At 42.4% G+C, this 26746-nt stretch overlaps 1 protein-coding gene across 2 annotated transcripts in view; it reads left to right on the top strand.

The window, feature by feature from the left end:
* RAB38 (RAB38, member RAS oncogene family) overlaps positions 1-26746 on the top strand; it is a 123031-nt gene that overhangs the window by 76482 nt on the left and 19803 nt on the right. Inside the window, exon 3 of one of the 2 annotated variants that reach the window (XM_061628887.1) lies at positions 1143-4474. The exons of the other annotated variant lie outside the window; for it this stretch is intronic. Coding sequence (XP_061484871.1) covers positions 1143-1148 — 6 coding nt within the window. The 3' untranslated portion in view covers positions 1149-4474. Of the gene's footprint in view, positions 1-1142; positions 4475-26746 lie in introns of those variants that run through there. 2 annotated transcript variants of the gene reach the window in all.

Genomic DNA, 26746 nt, shown 5'->3' on the forward strand with positions numbered 1-26746 from the left:
GGCCCTTTCAGCTCTGTAATTTTATGATTCTAATCACTACTATCGAGACCCTTGTGTGATTTTCTGACTCAGGTGCAAAAGTAACTTGACTAGCCTTGGGTACTCTGTACCTCGACTTGGAGTGGAATGGAGGGGAAGATGCCATTTGTTGCTCAGTCTCTGGCAGCAAAATAACTTGGGCCAACCCTAATCCTGAGGCGCGAGGACAAACCCTTTGCAAGTGGAGGGTGAGGGGAAAACCTAAGGGGGTGTACATGGATTGCAATTCCACCCAAGTGCAACCAATTTGCACTGTAATTGCCTGTTCTACAGGGCCAGCCCCAGACATGCTGGGCCCCTTGGGCACAAGCCTGCCCTGCGCCCCAGCACTCCCCTTCCGTGATTCACGGCAGGATTGCTGCCGTGGATCACATGGCGAGAGCTTCGGAGCTGCTGCTACTCCCTTGCTTCAACCTACCTTTCTTGGCTGTTGTGTGGTTGTGCGCGCAGGGCTGTCCTTAACCAAGATGGCAGCCGAGGTTTCCCTAAGGGGCTGAAGCCTCTGCCACCATCTTGGCTCATGGCAGGGATGAGCGTGTGCAGCTCTCGCCATGTGATCTGCAGCAGCAATCCTGCCGCAAATCGGGGAAGGGGAGCAGAGGGGCCCCTCAGGGGCCCCTGTAGCCCCAGGGGCCCACAGTCAGGGGCCCACCTGGCTGCTCTTTGGAGCCGGCCCTGCTGTTCTACTTTAATGACATGTCAGCAATTGCTACGCCATTCTTGCTGTAGTTGAACTGTCAAAAGATTTCCACTTAGCTACAACCAATATTTTTCTTGGTAGTGACAGATTGCCAATTAATTGAGTTTGAAATCTATCCACACATTCGTTTTGTTTATCCTAAGAGCTAAGAGAATTACCTTGGATTGCAAAGGGAACTCCCATTAAGTCATACACATTACATGCTAACACCATTTATCTAAAATTTCTTGATTTGAAAAGTCTTTGTTATCTTGTCTGACAGCAAGTACTACTAGTATAATGATTTATAAAATATTTTAAATTATTTTATCCAATATCTCTCACTTACAGAGTGGCCAGCATTACTGGGAAGACATATTCCCATTGATAATAACATATGTTAATGTTTTATATCTCCTACCAGGCTTGAAGGAAAGAGAAGGGCTTGGTCCCCCACCCCCACAGATAAACACCAGTTGATGAATAAAATTAGAAGATGCAAAGCAAGAAAAAACTGTTGCAAAATGTGTCTCAAATGTAAAAGAAGTTAGAAGACATGATCACACAGCAGAGTTTCATAAAAGCAGAGTCCTCTTAAGGAAAACAATTACAATCAGGGTAGAATGTGTATGTCACAGAGGCGGGCTGCCAGCCAGAGTCTTATGGAGTGGTTTTTTTAAATTTTTTAGCAGGGGACTGTGCAGCACTAAGAAAATGAAAGAGTGGGCTTTGACAGAGGATGAACAGGAAGCTGATTTCACAAAATGATGTCAATTTAAACGTGGAAGAAAGGTTGCACCGGAGAATCATAAGGGAAATGGAGAGATTGTCAGAGCACTTGCCAAGTGCTGCGTAAAGACATATAACTGTACAACAGCAGAAGCAAATTACTGCAGATAAGTGGTATTTATGAGATGACAAACTGGTAGCATTTTCCAAATTCCATTCAAGTAATGGACTTTTCAACGATCACATCCTGAAACCCATGAATGAATTTTCAAGGGCAAACAAACAGCACTGATATAGATATAGATATTGCACTGCAGCAAGCACACTGTTAGCAGGAAGGGTGGGAGTTGCACTTTCTGTTTACAGTAGGGCCCCGCTTTGTGGCACTCTGCTTTACAGCATTCCACCGATACAGCGGTTGTCAATTGCAGAAAGGCCCTGCTCCTGCAGTGCTTGTTCCGGTTTTACGGCATTTTTATCAGTGTTAATCAATGCGTTCCACTTTACAGCAAATTTCGCCTTACAGCAGCGGTCCGGAACGGAACCTGCCATATGAGCTGGGCCCTACTGTATTCACCCAGCCCTCCCTCTCTAAACTGGTCTTCCAGCGGGCAGCTGATGTTGAGATTTCTCACACACGCAAACTCTAAGCAGGATCTCCCACCGCCACCACCATCAGCATTTAGTGCAGGCAGCCAAGTAAAAAACCTTGTCTGCTTCTGATAAGCACTGTGAGACATTCTTTTGGTGAAGGGCATCTTATCAACCATCTCCCATTTCTAGCTGGCTTGGGAAGGTGAGGGAAGACTGCTTGCTTTGACCTGCTGATCTTCCACAGCCAAATGCTAAACAGAAAGAGCAGGGTGAGCTAACGGGCCCCTCAGCTCATCTTCATGGTGAGCTGGCAACGAAGCCTCACACCAAACTAATGATGGTGCTGGGCTTCAGGTTCCTCAGGTTAGCAGACAGAGGGCATTTGTGCATCCACCATTGGTCTCTAAAACCAAGGTCTTCACTCCAGGGGGTGCAAGCAAAACAACACTCTAGCTGATCACTTGAGAGCTGTCCCATTTTACTGTCTTTAAGATTCTACCACTTATATTTATTCTTCCATTTATATCCCACCTTTCCTCTAAAGAGCACATGGTGGAGTACATGGTTCTTCCCACTCCTCATTTTATCCTCACAACCCCTCCATCAGGTCGGTTAAGCTAAGAGAGAGTGACTGGCACAAGGTCACCCAATGTGCTTTATAGCTGAATGGGGACTGAACTCTCATATTCCAAGGAAAAGGTCCTCAAATGCAAAGATGTATCATGGAACACCAAAGTCAGGATCATTCAGACCATGGTATTCCTGATCTCTATATATGGGTGTGAAAGTTGGGCAGTGAAAAAAGCGGATAAGAGAAAAATCAACATTTGAAATGTGGTGTTGGAGGAGAGCTCTGCGCATACCATGGACTGCAAAAAAGACAAATAATTGGGTGTTAGAACAAATTAAACCAGAACTATCATTAGAAACTAAAATGATGAAACTGAGGTTATCATACTTTGGACACATAATGAGAAGACATGATTCACTAGAAAAGACAATAATGCTGGGGAAAACAGAAGGGAGTAGAACAAGAGGAAGGCTAAACAAGAGATGGATTGATTCCATAAAGGAAGCCACAGACTTGAACTTGCAAGGTCTGAACAGGGTGGTTCACGACAGATGCTATTGGAGGTCGCTGATTCATAGGGTCGCCATAAGTTGTAATCAACTTGAAGGCACATAACAACAAGTCCAACACTCTGAGTATTACATTGCACTCACACCTCCTCATCTCTATCTGCTGCATGTGCAGCCAGGCCTCAGTAATCACATTTGGAGCACAACATGAAAGAATATTTCTAAATGCAGTGCATTAAATATTTACAAAACTATTTACCTTGGTAAGAGAGGAAAGGAGGGAGATTGACAGGATAACCGTGAGGAATTCGTTTTTATCCTTAAAGGGTATATTGACTGCATTCTCTTCACAAATCTTTTGTGAAGTTAGGCAGTTGGGCAGTTTATAACAGTCTTGTGGGATGTATTGATCCGTGTCCCACAGTCAGATTAATTTCTCTCTGCAAATCCCATGCAGAATACACTGTCATGGATTCTGATATCGTCATCTGCCAGATATTTGACATTAGAGATTTCAAAGTTGGATATTAATGTTTGATTGCCAATGTTTGATATTCAGTATTTGGCCCTGTGTTTTATTCATGTGTGGGTGTGGGTGTGTGCAGTGCTAAGAGCAGTGAACAAAATAAATAATAACAAGAGTGCAACAGCATCTATTCAAATAACAGTCAATAAACCAATCTAGTAAAAAAAAAGTAATAGTGGCAGAAAATACAATGGACCGTGAAAAAGACAAATAATTGGGTGTTAGAACAAATTAAACCAGAACTATCACTAGAAGCTAAAATGATGAAACTGAGATTATCATACTTTCGACAAATAATGAGAAGACATGATTCATTAGAAATGATAATAATGCTGGGAAGAACAGAAGAGAGTAGAAAAAGAGGAAGGCCAAACAAGAGATGGATTGATTCCATAAAGGAAGCCACAGACCTGAATTTACAAGATCTGAACGGGGCCTTTCACGACAGATGTTGTTTGGGGTCGCTGATTCATAGGGTCGCCATAAGTCGAAATCGACTTGAAGGCACATAACAACAAACAACAAAGAAATAGCTGATAAAATAAGTAATTCTATTGAATTTGAGAGGCCTGCATCATGAAGGATTCTTACTATTCATTCATCAGTCCAAATGAAAAGACTGAGCAAGGTACACATCTGTACAATATATGGTGTAGGTCAGATTTATTGTTTACAAGATCTAAAAACACCAAAGGAGCTCAGGAACATCTAGCTACCAAAACGTACCCGCTGAAGAAGACCTTTACAGGTTGAAATGCATTTGGGAAAGATCTAGAACAAGATTTGAATGCAAGGAATGTATTAAGGATATTTTATTGCCATATATGATGGTTTTTAATAATGCTTTATGATTGCTAGCTATTATATAATAAAATTACATTTAATTTTATTAGATGTTCTAATAGATACATTACCGAGCCCATTTTTCAGAAATAGTATTAAGCCAATGAAAATGGGAGAAAAATGAAGTATTAAAAGCCCATTTTAAAAAAAACATCTTAACCAACCATCTAAAAATGGGAAGAGAAGGAGCCTGTAGGATCTTACATAGCAAGATAGGAAGCTGTGGTATACTGGGTCAGACCACTGGTCCATCTAGCTCAGTATTGTCCACACTGACTGGCAGCAACTCTGCAGCATTTCAGATAGGGGACATGGAGATGCCAGGGATCAAACTTTTGCATGCAAAGCAGATGCTTTATCAGTGAGTCATAGATTTTCACCAGAGAGGGCATTCCATAATGAAGGTGCCACAACTGAGAAGGCCTTGACCTTGGTACTGACCAAGTTTACTTCCAATGGGGATGAGCCAGACCAAAGCCTCCAGAGATTATCATAAGGCTTGGGCAGGTGCATAGGGATAAAGGTGATCCATAAGGTAACCAGGTCCCATGCTAATTAAGGGCTTTGATGTGCAGGGTCAGCATTTTAAATTGCACTTGGAAATGATCAGGCAACTAGTACAGTTGATATAGAATTGGCATAATGCCCTCAGATCATTCAGCACCAACCAGCAAAGTCTTTAAAGGAAGGAACACAGAAAGTGCTGCAGTATTTCAGCTTGGATCCAACAAAGCTATGTGTGCCTAAAGCTAGATCTGATATGACTAGGTATGGAAGCAGGTAGTGAACCAGCCAGGACTGGTAAAAAGTGTTCCCAGCTATTACTATTCACTTGGGCATCCAGGGACAATTATGGGTTGAGGAGAACCCTCAAACTGTATACTTGATCTTTCATTGGGTTTATCTCCTGCCAGAGCATATCCCTATTGTGACAACTTTTTTTCATCAATGGCCTTGAGTCTGGATAAATTTAAAGCACCCAATTTTTGGTGAATGTAGTCACAATGAGTGAGTTACTTTTATGGCTTCTAATAGATGCTGGGTAGTGTCACAGTTAATGAACTATGGCACCAAAGCTGAATGAGCTCATGAAACCAAATGTTGACTTTTGTAATCTCAGGCATGACTTATCAACCAATTAATCAGGAAAGCTGCGAAATGGTTGACAACAATCCTGGGGAAAAAGACATATTTTTATTTTTTGTGTGTTTGTATGTCACAGCTTACATCTTCAGAACAAAATTTGAGATTGTGATCCAAATTAGGAACTGGAGAATTCAGCTCTACTCCTCCACCACCATCCCACATGCCATTTTTGTTTCAGTTCCATCTGCAGTTAATAAAAGGGATTTAAAAAACAAAACCCTAGTCTTCATGAAATTCCTTTTCCTTCCCTTGAAATTCTGTGATCAGGAACCTTCAGAAGCACCCTGGAATTTTAGTTCATGTGAAACTGGATGGAAATGAGTTTAGGAGGGGTATTAGCTCAGTGCTATATGGAAAGGAAATGGACTGCCTTCAAGTCGATCCCGACTTATGGCGACCCTATGAATAGGGTTTTCATGGTAAGCAGCATTCAGAGGGGTTTTTACCATTGCCTCCCTGTGAGGCTGAGAGGCAGTGACTGGTCCAAGGTCACCCAATGAGCTTCATGGCTGTGTGGGGATTCGAACCCTGGTCTCACAGATCGTAGTCCAACAACTTAACCACTACACCACACTGGCTCTCTCAGTGCTATATAGCCGATACTATATTATGTATACTGAGTGATGCCCAATATTAAGCAAATAGGTTTTCCCTTCTCCTCCACTTCCTGTAAATCCCTGTGATCTTGAAATCTGCTCCAAAGTCTCCCTCAACCCACCAAAGCAGATTTGGTGAGAGTGCAGAGGCAGAGGCTTCACAGGGAAGAGCAGATGGGCATGTCTCATATATTAAAGTGGTCTACTTTAAATGCAGTGCCGACCGGAACAGGTTCAGAGGAGGGTGTTTGAGAGCCTTTGACTCTTTGTTCTTTTAGAGTCATAGGTTGCAATGTCAACTCAGGAGCAAGTCTCACTGAATACAAGGGGACTACTCCCAAGTAAGTGGGGTTAGGCTGGAAACCTTACCACGCTTACCTGGAAGCAAGCCGTATTGAACATTAGTACTTCCGGGTACACATGGTTAGGATTGCATGGTTAGACTCCTTATTGTAAACCATTTTGAGATACTTATATATAGTAAGCCGTCTATAAGTCAACAAAATAAATAAATCAGCCTTGGCCAGAACCAGTCCTCCCATTAGACAAAGTCAAACATACACCTCAGGCAACTGTTTTGGGGACTCATGGAAAGGCAGAAAGTTGTTCTTTAATTCTGGAACAGGTTCAGAGGAGAGCAACAACGATTATCATGGGACTGGAAAAACTCTATGAAAAGAGACTGAAAGAACTGGGCATGTTTAGCCTTGAAAAGAGAAGACTAGGGGAAATATGATAGCACTCTTCAAGTACTTGAAAGGTTGTCACACAGAGGAGGGCCAGGATCTCTTCTCAATCACCCCAGAGTGCAAGACATGGAATACTTACTTACTTATTTAAATTTCTATCTTGCCCTTCCAGAAGGAGCACAGAGCATTAGTTACAGGAAGCCAGTTTTTGGCCGGCAATCAGGAAAAACTTCCTGTTAAGAGTAGTACAACAATTGAACCAATCATCTAGGGAGGTGGTGGGCTCTCCCACACTGGTGTCATTCAAGAGGCAGCTGGACAGCCACCTGTCATGTATACTTTAAGTAGGATTCCTGCATTGAGCAGGGGGTTGGACACGATGGACTTATAGCCCCTTCCAACTCTACTGTTCTATGATTCTATTTTCACCCAAATGGATGCACTATGCCAAAGGTAGACAATATGGTAGCCTGCCACTATTGCCAGAATACAAATCCCATCAGCCCCATTTAGCATGGCCAATGGTCAAGGATGAGGGGCTCTGTAGTTAGAGATGGACCCATCTATCAATTCAGATGTGAGCTGCAGTCCAGCAACATATGGAGGGTCATAGGTTCCACACCCCTGCATTATAGTGTGAGAAGAGGGAGTTCATGGGTCCAATGCTAATTCTCTCCTGTTGTCATTGTTGTTGTTGATGATGACTGCATTTATATCCTACCCTTCCTCCCATAGGGGGGCAAACATAAAGAAAACAGTTTAAAACATTCCAAAACTGTCCAACCTGTCCAGGATGGGGTTGCACTCCGCTTGAAGGAGCAGGTTCATAGCTTGGGGGTTCTCCTAGAACCATCTCTGTCACTTGAGGCGCAGGTAGCCTTGGTGGCACGGAGTGCCTTCTACCAACTTCGGTTGGTGGCCCAGCTGCACCCCTATCTGGACAGGGATAACCTGGCTTCAGTTGTCCATGCTCTGGTAACCTCCAAGTTAGATTACTGCAATGCACTCTACGTGGGGCTGCCTTTGAAGACGGTTCGGAAACTGCAGCTTGTGCAAAATACAGCAGCCAGATTGGTAACAGGGACCAGACGGTACGAACATATAAAACCGATTCTGGCCCGCTTGCATTGGCTGCCTGTATGTTTCCGAGCTCGATTCAAGGTGCTGGCTTTGACCTATAAAGCCTTACACGTCTTGGGACCACAATACCTGATGGAATGCCTCTCCTGATATGAACCAACCCATACAGTACGCTCAACATCTAAAGCCCTCCTCCTGGTGCCTACTGTGAGGGAAGCTGGGAGTGGCAACAAGGGAGAGGGCCTTCTCAGTGGTGGCCCCCAAATTATGGAATGGTTTTTATGACGAGGTGCGCCTGGCGCCATCACTGTTATCTTTTCGGCGCCTGGACAAGACTTTCTTTTCTCCCAGACATTTTAGCATGTGTTTTTAAATTGTTTTAAATGTTTAAATTGTTTTTCAAAGATGTTTTAAATTTGTATATGTGTTTTTAGTGTTTTTAGGTACTGTAAACTGCCCAGAGAGCTTTGGCTATAGGGCGGTATACAAATACAATAAATAAATAAATAAAACAGAATTGCAATTTAAAATGTTCTAAAACACAGTTAAAATACTTTAAAACACAGCTTAAAAACATGTTCTCATCAGGGATCTGCAGGTTGTCAGAAACAGTCTTCTTCAGTCACCAAACACCTGGGTAAGCAAGAATGTTTTCAAATTCCTCCTGTAAGTTAGTAGTGATGGAGACAGACACACCCCACTGGGGAGGGCATTCCATAAATGGGGAGACACCACTGAGAAGGCTCTGGTTATATCAGAACTGAACAAATATCTCCCTTGGACACTTAAAAAATCAGATGAAATTGGACATGCAATATTTTCAAAACACCATTCAACATTTTAAGACAAATACCAGCTCAATCCCCACATCTGTATTCAGAGAGGGACTGAATTCATGGGGGGTATCCTGTTATATAGAGGACAGAGATACCAGTGGCTATGAGCCATGATGGCTTTATCACAGTATCAGAAGCAGCATGCCTCTGAATACCAGTCACTGGGGAACAATAGTGGGATAGGGCTACTACCCTTGAGTCCTTCCCAGAGGCATCTGGTTGACCACTGTGAGAAGAGAATATTGGGATAGGTGGGACTTTGGAAATACCTGGAGTGAGACCTCTGGAAGATTGTCCTTTGCTAGTTACTTTCAGTTTTTGGAAAAACCTATTTCACAGAAAGCAGACAGATAATGAAGGAGAAAAAGCCGCCCGTCACGCTTTGAGGGAAGAAACCTTGGGAAAGTAATTAGTGCAGCAAATGCTCTAATGAGTAGACTTGTAAAAGGATTCCCTCTAGGTTTCTTGCCATGATGGTGCTGTGGAATTAAAGCCATTATGTCTCAAATGCAACTTGTTAAACCACTTAACACTATCAGCAGTTTTTGTGTGTACACACAAAACACTGCCAAGACACTCTTGCAAGCATCACTCTCACCTTATTCACTGAAGAATCCATTAATTTTTACAACAGCTGAGACAGTAGGATTGCTCAAGTGTAGAAATATATGTATTGCTGTGCAGAATCACTTAATCCTTTCTGGTTTTCACAACCATGACCTATTTTACTAGTTGAAAAATGCATGTGGTGACCACTTTCAATTTGGTTCTTGAGATAGTATCTTTTTAAAAGGTTTCCTCTCACAATGGCTAGGGATGGAAAGATCAGCCCATCTCAGTTCTCTCAGTTTCTCTTTTGTCAATCTTAAATTCATTTCTCCATATTTCCATAGCAATTTGTAATTTTTTTTAATCCTCATGAAAATTCTTCAGCCTTTTTAGTGTGAATTTCAAGCAAGCAAATTATCCTACTATAATGCATTTTGTATGTTATTTTCATGAATATATTCAGTTTTATGCACGTTTTCCCCTAATATATACATTTTTGTAAATTTATATATTACTCTCATTGATAAGGGCTGATACATTGGCTTGGAGAACTGCATTGTAAAATTCAGAAAAGTGCAAATTTTGAAGGATGGCTGTTTCAGGTCTCATGTTGTTCTGGAATGTGTGAATTGGATAGATTTGCCATCCTGGGCTCCTACTGGGAGGAAGGGCAGGATAGAAATCTAATAAATAAATAAATTGGCTTTAAATGAGAACTGAATCAAATTTCTCCCCCATCCCTAGCGGAGGCCCATTTTGATGAAACAATGTTCCAGTGAGTTTGTGCATATACTGAGTACTTGTCAGCCGTGCAGTTAAAAAAATCCATGCACACAGAAAAATGTTCATATCATTATTTATATACTGCTTTTCCTTTCGAGAAGAAATACCAAGGCAATTCACGAACAAGTAGAAGCTAAGAGCAAAATAACAAGCACAAAACCAGCAATAAAAATATAGCTACATGAAATTAAAATATGTAATAAAAATTTCATCAATACATCAACATATTCATAATTAAAATGTATCATAAGCAAGCCCATTAAAACAGCATAACAGTTAAAACAGCTATGCATAATGCATAATGGATGCATAATGTTGGAAAAATCATTGTTACTATTTTTAGAAATATACCAACAGGAGAAAATGAGATTATGGCATTTTGAACCGCCAATGTATCAGCCCTTATCAATGAGAGTAATATATAAATTGTATGCCTAATAAGTCAGAAGGCCGCTGAAGAAGACTCTTTGTCGAAATGTGTTTGGCTGCACTTTGTTTTTGCATCTCATCTTGCATTAGCATTGATTTATTACAGCTGCAGAATTTTATGGCTGTTATATTCTGTTTCTTGTATTTTACCTTATATGGGCATTGATTCAATACCACACGCAGAATTCTAGCAGTGATTTTATGTTGGTTTAACTATATATGTGCATTGAATGTTTATATTTTATTGGGTGTTTCATATGTGCACCTTGACTCCTCTTTGAGCATTGTGGTTTTCTATTAAGATAGATTTCAACTTTCTAGTCCTTGTTGTTTTGGAAAGGGCCGCTGGCCTTCTTGAACATTTTTGTGAGGTCACAATACCAAAACTCATTGTATTTGTTTCCTTTAAGGAAACAGATTGAGAAGGCACTTATTGTGCCAGGCAGTGTGATTTTGAGGATCATTTTTCTTAGCGCTGCTTTTTCTCCTCTGCTGCTGCTGTTATTATATTTGTATACTCATCCATTCACACTTTGTTAATTATGCAGGGATTGTACTGTCACATCATTAGCCGATTTGGGGGCTGATATGAAGGATAACACTGTAAAACAATAAATAAATAAGTAAGATTGCTTGCTTGAACCCCATAATTTAGCTCTTTTCAGGAACTCATTCAATGTCCAGCATTTCCAATGAAAAAAAAAACCAGGTAGCAGGTAATGGATGATTTTAGATAAGAGATTTAGATAAATTCATGGAGGATAAGGCTATCAATGGCTACTATCCACAATGGCTATATTCCAGCTCCACTCCAGCTGGGGAAACTGGAAGAGGTGAGAGTGTTGTTGTGCTCAGTCTCTGCTGGCAGTCTTTCCATAGGTATCTGGCTGGCCAACATCAGAACAGGATGCTGGACAGGCATGATCCAGCAGGCTTTTCTTGTGTTCGTAATGGGAAAAACGTCTGCCTGATTCAGCACTAGAGAAGACAGTACTGGGTGATATGGCCAAATATTCTGATTAAGTATAAGGCAGCTTTCTCTGCTTCTGAGGTAGGAGGCTCCATTCCAAAATATATACATTGACTCCAACATTTAAAGGGAGCTCACACAGGTACCATTGTGTACTCAGGAGGTCCCTAAAGATGTTCTCTCTCTCTCTCTCTTTCTCACACACACACACACACACACACACAACGGATGGGAGAGAAATTCACTTTGGTCCACATTCTGACCTTCCTGAAACAATATGCCAAGTAAAACACAGTTATACTTCATCATTCATACTTCTCCAAATTTTGCAAATTTTGGTTTCTCCAACCCAAAAATGTGTACGGAGGGGGAAAGTGTGCATCGAAATGCATATACTAATGAAAATCACAAAAAAAAGCACTGTATCAGGGGAAATTGCTTGCAAATATATATATATTAAGCAACATCTCATACAAAAATGTGTATATTAGGGGAAGTGAATAATAAAATGCTGGTGAATTTTTGCAACTTGATGTGAAAATGCGATTACCTGAATTTATGACTGAAAAAATGGGAAACCAAAAGAAAACTAAAGTGACCGTTTCATTATTCCTTCCATATACACATTATAGATTAATGCTGAAAAGGACTTCTGTGCAATCTCAAGCTGCCATTTAAAGCTAGTAAGAAGGTAACATTTTATTTTTAAGGAGAGACAAATTGCAGTGACTGCCCACATCATCTTGCAATGACTGTTGGCACATAAAACCAACAATCTTATTATCTTGATCTTCAGGTTTGCAACAATTTTGCTCAGGGCTTTCTGCAGTATATCTTTTCTTATTATCTTTCTGTGTAGTAGTTTGTGTCTTTGTAGCATTTGTTTCCAAACAAATAGGTTGTGATCGCACTTGAATTTGCCCTGGAATTCAAGGTTTCTTCAACCCCTGTTCTTAGAAGTCTTGCTTAACTGCTGGCATGCAATGATGACATATTCTAGAGCAGCCTTCCCTAACATGGTGCCCTCCAGACGTTTTGGACTACAATTCCCACCGGCCCCAGCCAGACATTCAGTGACAGCATGCTTCTGAATACCAGTTGCTGGAAACTGCAGGAGGGGAGAGTGCTCTTGTGCGTAAGTCCTGCTTCCCATAAGCATGTGGTTGGCCGCTGTGAGAACAGGATGTTGGATTAGATGGGCCATTGGCTTGATCCAATAGGTTCGTCTTATGTTCTCATGTTCTTATGCTAATGGTAGTCCAAAACATATGGAGGGCACCAGATTGGGGAAAGCTTTTCTAGAAGGTTTTAAATGGCATTGCTCCATCTCAGAAGAAGTATCACAGTAGCTCCAGTGTGTCTCCTTCTTTGGCCACATTCACACCATGCAACTCTCAGCATCCTTAACAAACTACACTTCCCAGGATTCTTTGGGGGAAGTCATGACTGTTTAAAGTAGAACAATAGCACTTTAAATGGTGTGAATGCAGCCTTTGTCTGTCTGCCTTAAGGTTGCTGAGTTTTTTGGGGAGGGCGGGATTAATAACAGATAAACAGATGAAACCAAACCATGGTTTGAGGATCCCTTGAATTGAGGATTCTCTACTGCTTCCTGTTGCATTTATCCTGCCATGCTCAGGGGCGTCACTACTGGGGTGCGGAGGGTGCGGACCGCACCCGGGTGACACCCTGAGGGGGGTGACACCCAGAGCCGCCCCGCCCCATGCCGTTGGCCGGCAAAGGACACTCCTGCTCGTGACGCCGCTGGTCATGCTTGTAGCTAAATGAGAAAAGCATTTAGATTTTGGCACCGAAACAGCCTGGGTTGCCCTGATTGATGACATCTGTTGAGAGAGAGACATGTGGAGTGCAGCACTATTGGTTCTCCATGTCTTGTCGGTGGCTTTTGACACCAGTGTCTACGGTGTTCCTCTGGATCTGCTCAAGGAGGTGGGAGCTACAGGTACTGTATTGCAGTGGTTCCACTCCTAACTGCAGGGACACTACCAGAAAGGAGTACTGTGAGATGGTTGCTCGGCTCCATGGCTTTTGTGCTGTGGGGTCCCACAAGGATCTATTCTGCTGCTGAATATCTGTATGAAACCATTGGTAGCTGCCATGCAGGGATTTGGGGCACAGTGTCAGCATTATAATCAGGGGCCAATAAACTGAAGTTGAATCCTGGCAAGATGGAAGTGCTATGGGTAGGTGCTTCCCATATGCAGGAATTAAGTAAACAACCTGTTCTAGGAGAAATTGCATTTCCCCAAAAGGAACACGTTTGCAATCTGGTAGTACTCCTGGATTCCTGCTTGTCGCTGGAGTCTCAAGTGGTTACTATGGCAAGGAGTGCTTATGCCCAGCTTAAGCTGGTTTGCCAGCTACAACTGTTCCTAGATCAGGATAGACTGGCCTAATTATTTCTTGTCTGGACTACTATAATATGCTGTGTGTGTGGCTGCCCTTGCAGCTAGTGTAGACTGTAGCTGCTAGGCTGGTAAGTGGGCAGCCCGATGAGGCCATGTGTCACCAGTCCTGAAAGTGCTTACTGGCTGACAATGAGCTACTGGTCCAAATTCAAGGTGCTGGTACTAGCATATAAAGCCCTAAATGGCTTGGGACCCAAGTACTTAAAGAGTGAGTTCCCCAATATGAACCATCTTAGACCCTATGATTGACAGGTGAGGACTTGTTGGTGATGCTGTCACTGGCACTGACATATGACAGGGCCTTTTCTGTGGTGGGTCCCCATTTGTGGAACTCTAGTGAGGTGTTTCTGCCTCCCTCATTATTGACTTCTGGGAGGAATTTAAAAACATTTCAGTTTACCCAAGCACTTGATGGCTGAAAGATACTGTTCCTGACAACCCTGAGGATCACTGATGGAGGTAATATTTTAAATTGTTTTTAGAATGTTTAAAAAATGCTTTATCATTGATGTGTCTACCACCATGGCCTCCTTCAGGAAGAAAGGCGGGATGTAAATTGATAAATAATGATGATGATGACAGTTCTTGTCCCCATTTGTAGTTCATGGTAATATTCTATGGTTTTTTTTGAAAAAGTATTACATTAAATTGGAAAAATGTTTACTAAATAAATTAATATTTATCTTTGGTGTCAGAAGCTTGAGCGGAACTGAATATCTGAAGGTGATGAACATGTGGTTCTAATTTGACAAAGGATTTCCCAGAGGGCTAATATGCTAGAACAAATCAGATGAGCTGCATTGATTAATGCAGCTGTTTTGTCAATACAGCTCAACCATTTGTCAATTAAATCACTATAACTGGGCCAACCCACCCCATTACCGGATGCACAGAGAGCGAAGACAGTAATGGAGGAGAGGGGGAAGCAGTGACCTAGTAGGATGGGACAATAGGAGTGCCTGCCCCACAGTGCCCCAGACAGGTGTGCAAAATGTTATGTTATAATTCATTTCTCTTCTGCCTTTCATCCACCAAGGCCTCCAAGGTGGCTGGCGTAGGATTAATACAAATACAAAAATCCAAATATAGTAAAATACACCTTAGAATAAATTTGAAACAACAGTAGATAAAGAACTGCATCCTAAAGGATCATCTCACTTTTTATATACTGTACCCAAATGATCCCTGTGCTCTGCATGCGACGACATCCTGTGGATACCATTGTATCAGGAGGTCTGTTCCACACAAGACAGGACCTTTAGGGTGGCGGCACCAACCCTTTGAAATTTGTTTCCCTTAAATATCAGGTGTGGTCTGTTATCTTCTAGGTGCCTGTTGAGGACTTTCCTTTTCCAACAAGCCTTTTAAGTAGAGATCTTCCTCCGTCTGCATCACTGGAATTGGTTTTAAGATGTTTGTATTGTGTTGTTGCTTGTTATTTGCCCCCCAGAACTCCTTTGGGAGGAATAGCAGGATATACATTTAATAAACAGAATTAGAATAAAGCAAAACACCCAAATACCAATAGACCCCAGAAGTAACCTCACCCCAATGTTGCCCAAAGGCCAGACCCCACCCCCGCCATAAAGGTCCCGGTGACATGCTCACTCTTGATAGTTCAAACTGTCTCCTACAGCAATGTCTTCATATATTCGAATAAAGTTAGATTCCCCCTCTCCACAGCAAGAAATCATTGAGCAGAGACGGGGCTAGTTGGCCCGACAAGGGCCCTGTCAACTCTATGGTTCCACTGCTTTTGTTGAGAAAAACAATTGTGTAATTGTTGTTGTTGGAACATTTGAGATGTCTTCATTTATTTACTCTGTTGAATTCTAAGTCCTTGCATTGATACTATGTCTTGCATGAAAAGTAATTTGGAGTAGTATGCACGTAAGTCACACTCCACATAAACCCATTGAAATCCAGTTAGTCATGATTAACTTAAGTGCATTGATCTCAATGGGTGTAGTCTGAGTATCATGTAATCCAGTACCATCCAGTGCAATTTATTTTTTAAAAAACCACAACAAATTCTCCCTGATCATTGGGAGCACCTTTTGGATCCGTCAAAAGAGTTTTAGGTTGAATTCCTATGAACATTTAACTGAGAGACAACCAGTGGGATTTATGTCCTATAGTACAATAGTTCCAAAACTTTTTTTCCCATGGTCCTCCTCCAAATTGCTCAGGGTCTTAGCAGACCACATAATGATTTTTCTGCCTTGTGTAGCAATTGGAATGCACTGTTCTAGCGGCTATATTTTTTATTCTATTTTAACAGACACAATGCAAACTACTTGAATAAGGCTCACAGACCCCTGTTCGAGAATCCCTGTCCTAGTAAACACACATAATATTTCACTGTTAACTGATTGATCTAATCCATTAATAGACTAAACACTGCAGCCATAATAATTAGATGTGTCTACAAGATGGCAGATGATCAAGAAGCTGCATTCCTTATAGACGCTTACCTGGGAGAAAGTCCCATTGACCTCAGTGAAGCTTCTTTCTGCGTAGACATACATAGAATTGTGCTGTTAGTGAGGGCAAACTCATTGTGGTAGAGCTCAAAAGTTCCAGTTTGAAATTTGTTACAGGTTTGAGTAGACATAATTTTTTTAAAAAAAAAAAACCTCAAACCAAAATACATTTCCCATTTTTAAAAAATTGCATTTGGTATGATGCATGGCTGCTTTTTCATGTCTAAACATTATACATAAAAACATTTTTAAAAATAGCATTCATTTTGCCCCTAATTACAAAAGATTCAAAGACTGGAAGAATCATTACAAAGAGTCTTCATTGCCCTTTATTCACCCCATTTTGTCCTAGCAAACACTGCCCTGCATCAATTGCCCACCTGAGCTCCTGCAGGGAGGAGGGGCGGGATATAAATCTAATAAATAAATAAATAAAATCAATGGCCATTCAGTTAGCTCCGAGTTCAATTCTACTGGAAGCATATCTTGCCTGAGGCTAACCTGAAGAACTCTGCAGAAAGCTCCAACAAATTATGATTTGGATCCTTAGCAGAAATCTGCCACTAAAAATAGGTGTCGCCTGTTCAGCAGACACCTACCACTAGCTACAGCTGGAAAACAACCCAATAATAATACTAATAAAAAAGTCTGCATGATGCCCACGGCTCAAAAGAAAAGCAGCAAATGTGAGGCGGTAACAAACAGAATGTCAAGCACCCCGGAACTTCAGGGGGTACTTAGTGCTTCTTGCAGATTGGCTCAAACACAGCAGGGTTCTCTATTTTGCAGAGACGTCAGGGATTTGAGCATCATTGTGGCTTGGGTTTCTCTGGCTGCCGGCTTCCAGCTTTGGAACGGATGCACTAGCATGCAGACAAATGAACAGAGACTTGAAGAGGCCATAGCTTGGTGGTAGCGCATCTGCTTTGCGTGCTGAAGGTCCCAGGTTCAATCCCTGGCATCTCAGGTGAGGCTGGTGGAGAACCTTCACTGAAATCCTGGAGAGCTGCAGCCAGTTGGTGTAGAGAGTACTGAGCTAGATGAACCAATGGTCTGACTCATATGTTCGTATGTTCCAGTGTGAGTTCCAGGCTTTTTTGGAGGGGCAAAATGCCCACAGTGGGCCCCTGACTTCTCCCTGCAATTGCTCACTTGCTCTTCATCTGCTTCTGGTCCCAAACCCCACTGCTGTCCAAAGAAACAGGGCAGAGGCAGCTGTTCCTTTCTGCCCATTCCATCGAGGCTTTCCTTGCAGGCCAGTGACAGAGCTAGCGAGCAGCAATAGGGTGAGGTAGCTTTGCTGGCCAACAGTGGGAACTCTGCTGAGGTGTGGGCTTCAGTAGGTGCTGGGCAATGCCAAACCATTGATGTGGTCCCAGGCTATGGTCTGAAGGCACATGAGACCGGCACTCTGCTGAAGCTAAGCAGGGTCAGGTCTGGTCGGTGCCTGGATGGGAGACCGCATGGGAACCATATGTACGCCGCCTTAGGATTCAATCATGAAAAGAAAGGTGGGCTATAAATGTAATAAATAAATAAAGTGCCTGATGTGCATTTAAACTGGGTTTATTATTCCATGCAGTGCTATGTACACAATCAGAGCTTGGAAAAGTTCCTTTTTTGAACTACAACTCCCATCAGCCCCAGCCAGCACGGCCACTGGATTGGGCTGATGGGAGTTGTAGTTCAAAAAAGTAACTTTTCCAAGCTCTGTGGCACCAGACATTTAAAGCACATGGTTTCCTCCAAAGAATCGTGTGAACTGTCGTTTACCCCTCACAGAGCTACAGTTCTCAGCACACTTAACTACAGTTCCCGGGATTCTTTGGGAGAAGCAATGTGTTTTAAATGTGTGGTGTGTGTACGCAGCCTTGATTGCTATTGTGAATATTCTATGGTTGCATCCACACCACACATTTAAAGCATATTAAGAGCATATGGCTTCCCCAAAGAATCCTGGGAACTGTAGTTTAAGTTCTACAATTCCCAGCACACTTAACAAACTACAGTTCCCAGGATTTGTTTGGGGGAAGTCATGTGCTTTAAATGTATGGTGCTTACACAGCCACAGAGTTCTTCCTAGAAGGTGTGCAAGCCATGAAGTCTGACTCTTTGTACATGTTTACTTTGAGGTAAGTCCCACTGTACTAAGTGTGCCTTGCTCATAGATAAGTGTGCATAATTTGCAGCCTTAAATGTATATCGCTATTGCTTGGGACTGGGAAATCTCTCAGCATGTCTGTCCCTCAGAATACTCTTCTTGAGTGAGTGAGTGAGTATTTAGCGCTCTTCTGTGCCTTAATTACAGCCAAAAAGCAGATCTCTGGTGATGCATTTTGGCAATAGCCATGTGTCTAATGAAGCCCCAGGCATCCTGGGGGATTTCAAAGGCAAGCCTGTCACACTTGCCGCAATGGCTTATCTCTGTCCATCGCATGTACTTCTGCTTGATGTGCATTTATCTTCTTCGCTAATGAGCTCCAATTGTGACCAGGCTGTATGGCCTCTGTCCTACAGGCAATACTAGATAAACAATTGCTCTGTCCTTATACTCTATTGTTGTCTGTTGCTGGAACTCGAGACATACAGGAAACTGTTCAAGTGAGTCACAGATACTGCATCCTTTCTTAGAACATGGATGAAGGCATTCCTCAAAATAGCTTTAGCAGAGGCACCACGTCGTCAAAAGACTGCCTTCCCCAAAGAGAAGCTAAAACAGACATTGTTCCTATAATTGACAGGGCCGGCTTCAGCTTTGACCGGGGGGGGGGGAGAATGTGGGCCCTGATGGGCTTATCTGGTTGTGGTTGTGATGTTCCAAGCAATGCTAGCAACTGGGTCTAGCTACGCTTTTAATTCTTCACAATGCCACAGAACAATGTTAGTCTAAGGGCCCTGTGGGAAATTCAGAGGGTGGCTAGATTCAGCTACATGGTACTGCTTGAGGGGCTGGACCAAAAATAAATAAATCAGGGGTCCAAGATATGCATAAACAGTGGGCCCTGCAAGAGAAAGCCATCACTGAAATAATATCTCAGGCTAATAACATTCCTTTGTCAAATCCAAGACTGTCAAATCGAAGGCAAATCCACAGGCACAGCCCTAATCTGCTAGCAAACCATGTAGCGATATGCTTTGCTTGGCTTCGGTGACTGACATCTCCAACTTAAAATAATTAATTATAGGGCTGGGACAGGATCTTTGCCTGAGTCTGTGGAGAGCATCTGCCAGTAAATGCTGAGCTAAGTGGACCAATGGTCTCACTTGGTGAATAACTGCAAACTCACGGAGATCATATTCATATCCCCATTCTGCCCTTTCAGTTGATGCTATGAAATGAGACTGAATGATGAAAAAAGCAGGAGTTATGAACCTGTGGCCTTCCAGATGTTTCTGGACTACAACTCCCATCATCCCTGACCATTGGCCATTCTAGTTGGGGTTGATGGAACTTAAGAACACAGGAAGAGCCTGCTGGATCAGGCTAATGGCCCATGTACTCCAGCATTGTGTTCTCACAGTCAGTAGTATAGTCCAAATTAAGAAGTGCAGGGTCCTTCATGATAGTCACAGCCACCACCCCTCCTTTTTTTGCTCCTGGATTGAGAATGAGATCCTTCTTAATGCCTTCTCCCATAACAACAGACGTCCCTAGAGCCAATTAGCATGAAAAGGGAGAATGTTAGCTACTGAAAAGAGTCTTCTCAGTGGTTGAAATTTTAGATATAATACAGAATATTACAGGTCAAATGTTATCCAGAAAACCTAAAACAATTCTTTTGTGCTTATTTCGTGAAGAAATTATTAATGTAGATTTTCAATTAGTAGCTACTTTGCTCACAGTGGCAAAAATATGTATCATGCAAAAATGGAAGAATAACAAACCCCCAACATTGATGGATTGGTTGAAAAAAAACTTGGGAGACAGTATTAATGATAAAAATGACTTATAATAATGCGATGAATTATAACCATCAAAATAAATTTGTAGAGAAATGGGGTTTATTTATAGAATTCTGGAATGATAAAGTGATAGATGAAATAGCTCCATTTAATTTATTTACCTCAATATAGGAAACTGTTGTATTATATTATTACGCTTAAATATGAGGGGGTAAGAAGTTAACCTTAATAATTACCTATTATTACTTTTGTTCATTTCATATTTTGTTTTTGCTGTTGTTGTTGCTTTATTTTGTAATGCTTCTATGTAATCGAATTGGAATATTTTGTACTTTTACTTTATCTTGAATAAAAAAATTTAAATTTTTTTTTTTTTTAAAAGCTTTCAGGACATCTTAAAAAAAATTAGAAAGTAGATTTAGACCCTTCAGTGAGGATACACATTTTGAAATTCTGTATACTGTCTCCAGTGCCTCCGTAAAAGTAGGCAGTGATGGGGCCAGGCGAACTTCTTTGCGGAGGTCATTCCGCACAGCAGTGAGATGCAGAGAAGGGTCACAACCACAGAAGAAAGCAGTAATGGGGTTGCCTTTAAAGGTGGTTTGGAAACTTTAACTGGTGTAAAATGTTGCGCTGTGTGTAGTTGTGTTGCTTAATTTTGTTTAAAAGCGGCACCACAGCAGCAGAGAGTAACAGCAGATGTTGAAATGCGAGTGTGCCAGCGTGTGCGTGCGTTTGCCTAAGAAAGCAGGCTTTTACCCTGCAACAGCATCACTGAGACTGGAGACTTAGTAAAATAAGAAAAGCTACTTTATTTAGAGAAATACGTAGTAGATAGAAAAGGCATACCTAGTTCTAACTAACTAGCTAAGTTGGAGGCATAACTCCCAGGTGTAGGAGTCAGCCCCATGCTCGGAGAGAGAGAGAGAAAGGGAGTCTCCTCTTTCATGGACAGACGGAGGACAAAGAAAAGGAAAGGGCAGAAGGAGGAGGGGCAGGTAAGCTTCCCTAAAGGCGTCACAGAAGGAAGTCTGTCAGAGCATCACAGGTAAAAGGTAAAGAAGCCTATCCATCTGGAGGACCCTAGCTCTATCTTCCTTCTGGAGCACAAACAAAACAGGAGTTGCTCTTGCCCCACTTCCAACATAAAATACATCTACCCAGAAGACGGGGGGACGGGACACAGGCAACCCATCAACTTCTGCAAGGCCACAGAGTTCCCTACCACTACAGTAAAGAATATCAGCAGCCCACAAGTTCTGTGAATCATAACCATGAGCCCTCTTGAACATCCCTTAACAGCTGCCTCCCGTTAGCCAGGCAGTGAGTACAGCCCCCTGCACATTGTTATGAACTTGCTTCATCCGTTTGCTTTGGCTAAGCAGAGAGAGAGCCCACAGCCGCATGGGGTGCAAATTACGACAGCTGTGTCAGCTGTAAGGAGGAAAATGCTGTCAAAGGTCCTCCCTCCATTTGCTAACTTCCAGCTTCAATAATCATCACCCCATCATAAGTGGTTCATGGAAGCTCTCTGGCAAAAAAAAAAAAAAAAAAAGGAGGGGGTGCCTAAGCTGTACAGCTCATCAAGGTGGCGTGGTCGCGGAGCATATGGCTTTGTAGAGCAAAGCATTAGCTGAACACAAAGAGAATCTCATCTTTGATATATTTAAACTGGAGTGCAAAGCAATGCTGAAGCCACCCTGCTCTCCTGCCTCACCCACACACATGCATACGCCGTGCAAATCCTCTCCACAATCTGCTGCTGACTTTTGTAGAGCAAATAAATTATTTATTTGCGCTCTTACACAGATCTCGCTTTTTTGTAGGGAAGGGGGAGGAATTCAATTTTGTTTGCATTCTAATGAGAAAGTACCTCATTTGTGCTTCTGGAACCAATATGCAAACCATAACAGCTATCTTTTGAAATGTAGCCTTCTCTGAATTTTGCGATGCCATTCTCCAAACCCCCAATGAAGTATACAAAAGCTACAGATTAGAGGGAAATGTGCATAAAGGCGCTTACAGGTGTGGCTTTTCTTGTAACAAGCTACATTTGTTAAATGCCCTCTCTTTGAAGCTGTGGAAGGCATGGGATCTTTCTGCATATGCTCCGCTTGTACTGATATATATTGAATAGTCTATGAAACACCTGTGACAGAGCCCAGATGTCCTGGATAGAACAGATGTTTGCCCACCTCATATTTAGTCATTTAATAGAGAACTGAAGTCTCCAAAGAGGGCCAGGGGAAAGTATTGTGTCACTAGAGCATGATGAAGGAAATTTTGTTAACAGTAGTTCTATTTCCAAGGATTTGTTTTGAGAGACTGTCCTTATTTTGGAGCCTGTGTTAGAAAGCGATCAGGTTTTTCTGGTCTTGTAAACATGCTTGAGTTCCTGTTGAGATGATAATGATTTAGTAACCAAGTAACCCCAACATCCTTGCGCAGGCTGGGGGGAGAGCAAGAAGGATTTAAAGATATGCGCGTAGAGGATGAGAAACATATATATATGTCAAGTGCTCTGGTTGCCCGCTTTAATACTATGATTGGGATTAAGGCCCCATCTGTGCTATACATTTAAAGCAGTATCAAGACCCAGTGTGGTGTAGTGGTTAAGGTGCTGGACTACAACCTGGGAGACCAGAGTTCGAATCCCCACACAGCCATGAAGCTCACTGGGTGATCTTAGGCCAGTCACTGCCTCTCAGCCTCAGAGGAAGGCAATGGTTAACCCCCTCTGAATACCGCTTACCATGAAAACCCTATTCATAGGGTCGCCATAAGTCGAGATCGACTTGAAGGCAGTCCATCTCCACTTTCATGCCACAGCTTCTTCCAAAGAATCTTGGGAACAGTAGTTTGTTAGTTGTTGTGTTGTGTGTTGTTAGGAGACTCCCTATTCCCGTCAGAGAGCTACAATTCCCAGAGTTCTCTGGGAAGAGGGATTGGTTGTTAAACCACTCTTGAAAAAGCATGGTCTTCTGAAAAAGCATGGTCTCCTTTGTTAACTGCCTGGTCTCTAAACCTAAGAAGAGCCATGCTGGATCAGGCCAAAGACCCATCTAGTCCAGCATCCTGTTTTCACAGTGGCCAACTAGATGCCTAAGGGAAGCCTGCATGAAGGACATAAGTGCAAGAGCACTCTCCCCTCCTGCGGCTACCGGCAACTGGTTTTCAGAGCACAGCCATCATGGCCAGTAGCTATTGATAGCCTTATCCTCCATGAATCTGTCCAATCTTTTAACGCCATCCAAGTTGATGGCCATGACTACACATTGTGGGGGCAAATTATTTATTTATTTATTAGATTTATATCCCACCCTTCCTCCCAGTAGGAGCCCAGGGCGGCAAACAGAAGCACTTAAACACATTAAAATATCATAAAAACAAACTTTAGAATATATTAAAACAAAACATTCTTAAAACATACTAAAATAAAATATCTTAAACATCTTTAAAAAAAAAAACTTTAAAAACCTATTAAAAAGTAATTCCAACACAGATGCAGACTGGGATTAGGTCTCTACTTAAAAGGCTTGTTGAAAGATGCCATAGTTTGAGTTAGATGTACATCAATGATTGCTATAATACAGAAAGATGGAGTTTTGGAGCTGCATGTATCAGTGGGCTCCATTCCTATGAAAGCTTATGCCCCAATGAATTCATTAGTTTCCCTACATGCACACATGCACATACAGACACATAAACACACAAACAACATTTCTTCCATGTATTCAGAAGCATTCAGGGGCCACAGGACTGTTAGTTGATTTTGCTGCTGGAAGAGGCTGACGTGGATCTTCTTGGAACCTTTCAGTAAGCTTCCCTGCAGAGCTTAGGCTCACAGAACCTGGTTACATATCTCAGCCTAGCTTTCTGCTCCAAAAACAAATGACTATGTTTCTTGAGGATGCCAATTTTTTTTCTTGTAGCAGAGCTTGTCTTGAATGGCTCTGTGACAAGGAGAAATTCAGCAAGCAATGCTTTTCCTGTCCTAGAGATAAGCAAGAATCTAACTGTCCCTTTTTACCAGGGACAGTTCTTGTATTCTGTTCCCTTTCCTTCTTAAATTGATGTCCCTGTTTTTGCCTTTTAGAGTAGAACTATAGGCTAGAGAGGTACACTGGAGTCATCTAATCCATCCAATCCACCGCTCAGTATAGGATCTGCAGAGTATGATGCAAATCATCATTATTTATTGCATCTGTGTTCGAATTGCTTTTTAAGATGTTTTTTTTAAAAAAAATTAAAGATGTTTTTAGGATGTTTTGTTTTCATGTTTTTAAAGGAATGTATGTGCTTTGGTGCGATGTGCAATAGGGGTAGGGCCAGTAGAGATGCAGCAACATCACAAGTAGGGCCACCTTACATCACAAGTAGGGTTCCACTCCCACCTCCATGCGCTTAGTGCAGAAGGAGCCAGTGTGGTGCCCTCCAGAGGTCGTTGGACTACAGCTCCTAGCATCCCTGACTATTGGCCATGTTTCCTTGGGATGGTAGGAGTTGTGGTTCAACAGCTTCTGGCGGGCACCATGCTGGCTACCACTGGTTTAGTATATGCATGGAGGAGAAGATCTGAATGAGGCAATTGCTGTACATTTTCCTAGTAACTCTTTAATCAAAGAGCCATGATTCTCTTGCCTGTAAGGCTTCAGCACCTTGGACAGGTCCTTGGAATTTTGCACTAAAACCCAGAGTGAATTCCACTGCCCCACTGACATGGAGGCACCAGCCACCACTGCTTTTAGGTCAGTGGTCCTTAGAAGACTTGGGGAGAATGCTCATGGTGGCAACACAAATCTGCATCTGCTAATTTATACATAGAGATGCAAATTTATACCAACTTTTAGAAGCGTTTTTAAAAGTGGAGAAGGGAGAGGAGATCTGGGACCCAGGGCAAAAGACCAGAGGCTTGGAGCTCCCCATAGCAACACCCCTGCAGTGGAGGGCTGAGGTTATTGCATCAGCAGCAAAAGCAGAAGCCCTTTTTTCAAAGTGCTCCTTGGCATGAGAATGTGGGTATTTTGAGCATTGGGCTGTTTTTATATGTGAAATATTGGTGGGGAGCGCAAATGAGTTGTGCAGAAGGTTTTAGCTCCTGGGTGTCTCCTTGTGCAGCTTTACCCGAAATCGAGTGATCCCTGGGAAACCTTATGTATTCAGAGCATGTGCTCAACCACTGTGCTGTGGGTTTTCCCCTGGACCAGGCTGTGTCTCCTGGCCTAACCAATGAGTATGAGCCTGTCAACTCAAGCTCACTGCCACCCAGACCATTTTCACCCCCTCCTCTGTGTGTGTGTGTGTGCCTGTGCCATTTCTCAGCCCTATTTGTCATTAAAGAAATATGAAGAACAATGAAAGGTCATGCTCCTGTCAGATTAAAGGAATATGGATTGCATGCAGTGCCACTTGAGTGGGCCTGATCAACGTTTGCTGCTCCCTGTTGTCAAGGATAGAGGATCAGGCTGTGATGTGCTGAGCTCCTGACACTTGCAGGTACCACCATGAGCCCATGTGCTGGGTACCTGTCATGTCCAATTACCATCAGATCCAGTCACTGAGTCTACTCCAAAGCCAGCAGACCTTGGCAAAAGGCAGGGAGCTGCATTCTTAGGTGGGGAAAAAATATGTATCCATGGTTTCTGTCTGAAGCTTGGACAAAAAGATATCACACTATACTATTAGTTTACTTTCCAGGGTCAATTCAAAGGGCTGGTTCTGACCTATAAAGCCTCATGTGGCTCAGGACCTCAATAATTCAAGGACCGCCTATCCCCACATGAACCACCTCAGACCCTGTAGACCTCACCAGAAGCCCATCTCCGTGTGCTTCTCCCAAAGGAGGCGCAGACGGTGGCCACATGTGAATGGGCCTTTTCAGTGGTGGCCCCCCAAGTGTGGAATGCTCTCCCCAGGGAATCCACCTGGTGCCATCATTGTTAGTTTTTAGTTGCCAAGCTAAGCTTCTGTTGTGGTGCTTTTGGGGTGGGACAGGACTTGTCCTTGTTACTGTGTTGTTGGAAGAGCATCTTAGGAATTTTGTGTTGCACATGGCTTTAAATTTCCTGGTTTAAAATTGATCGTATCTTGTGAAATCACTTCAAGACTTTCTTGTATTCAGTGACTAACCAAGAGTAGGTTTAAAAACAACACAGTGTAATGGGATTGTGCCCATATAGGCCTAAAAAGTACTTATTATTGCTGGTATTGTTATGTAGTTTCCTTATTTCCTAATGTGTATGTTGCAAAAGAGCAAAAACTTTCTTTTTTAAAAAGGGTTCCTCTACTCCTGTATATAACAGCAAGTTTAGTGACAGAGAGCTGGAAGATAAGGTGTCTGGGATGGCAGCCAACACTTCATTA

This window comes from Rhineura floridana, chromosome 5 (assembly GCF_030035675.1).
Source record: "Rhineura floridana isolate rRhiFlo1 chromosome 5, rRhiFlo1.hap2, whole genome shotgun sequence".
NCBI classification, from domain to species: Eukaryota; Metazoa; Chordata; class Lepidosauria; order Squamata; family Rhineuridae; genus Rhineura; species Rhineura floridana.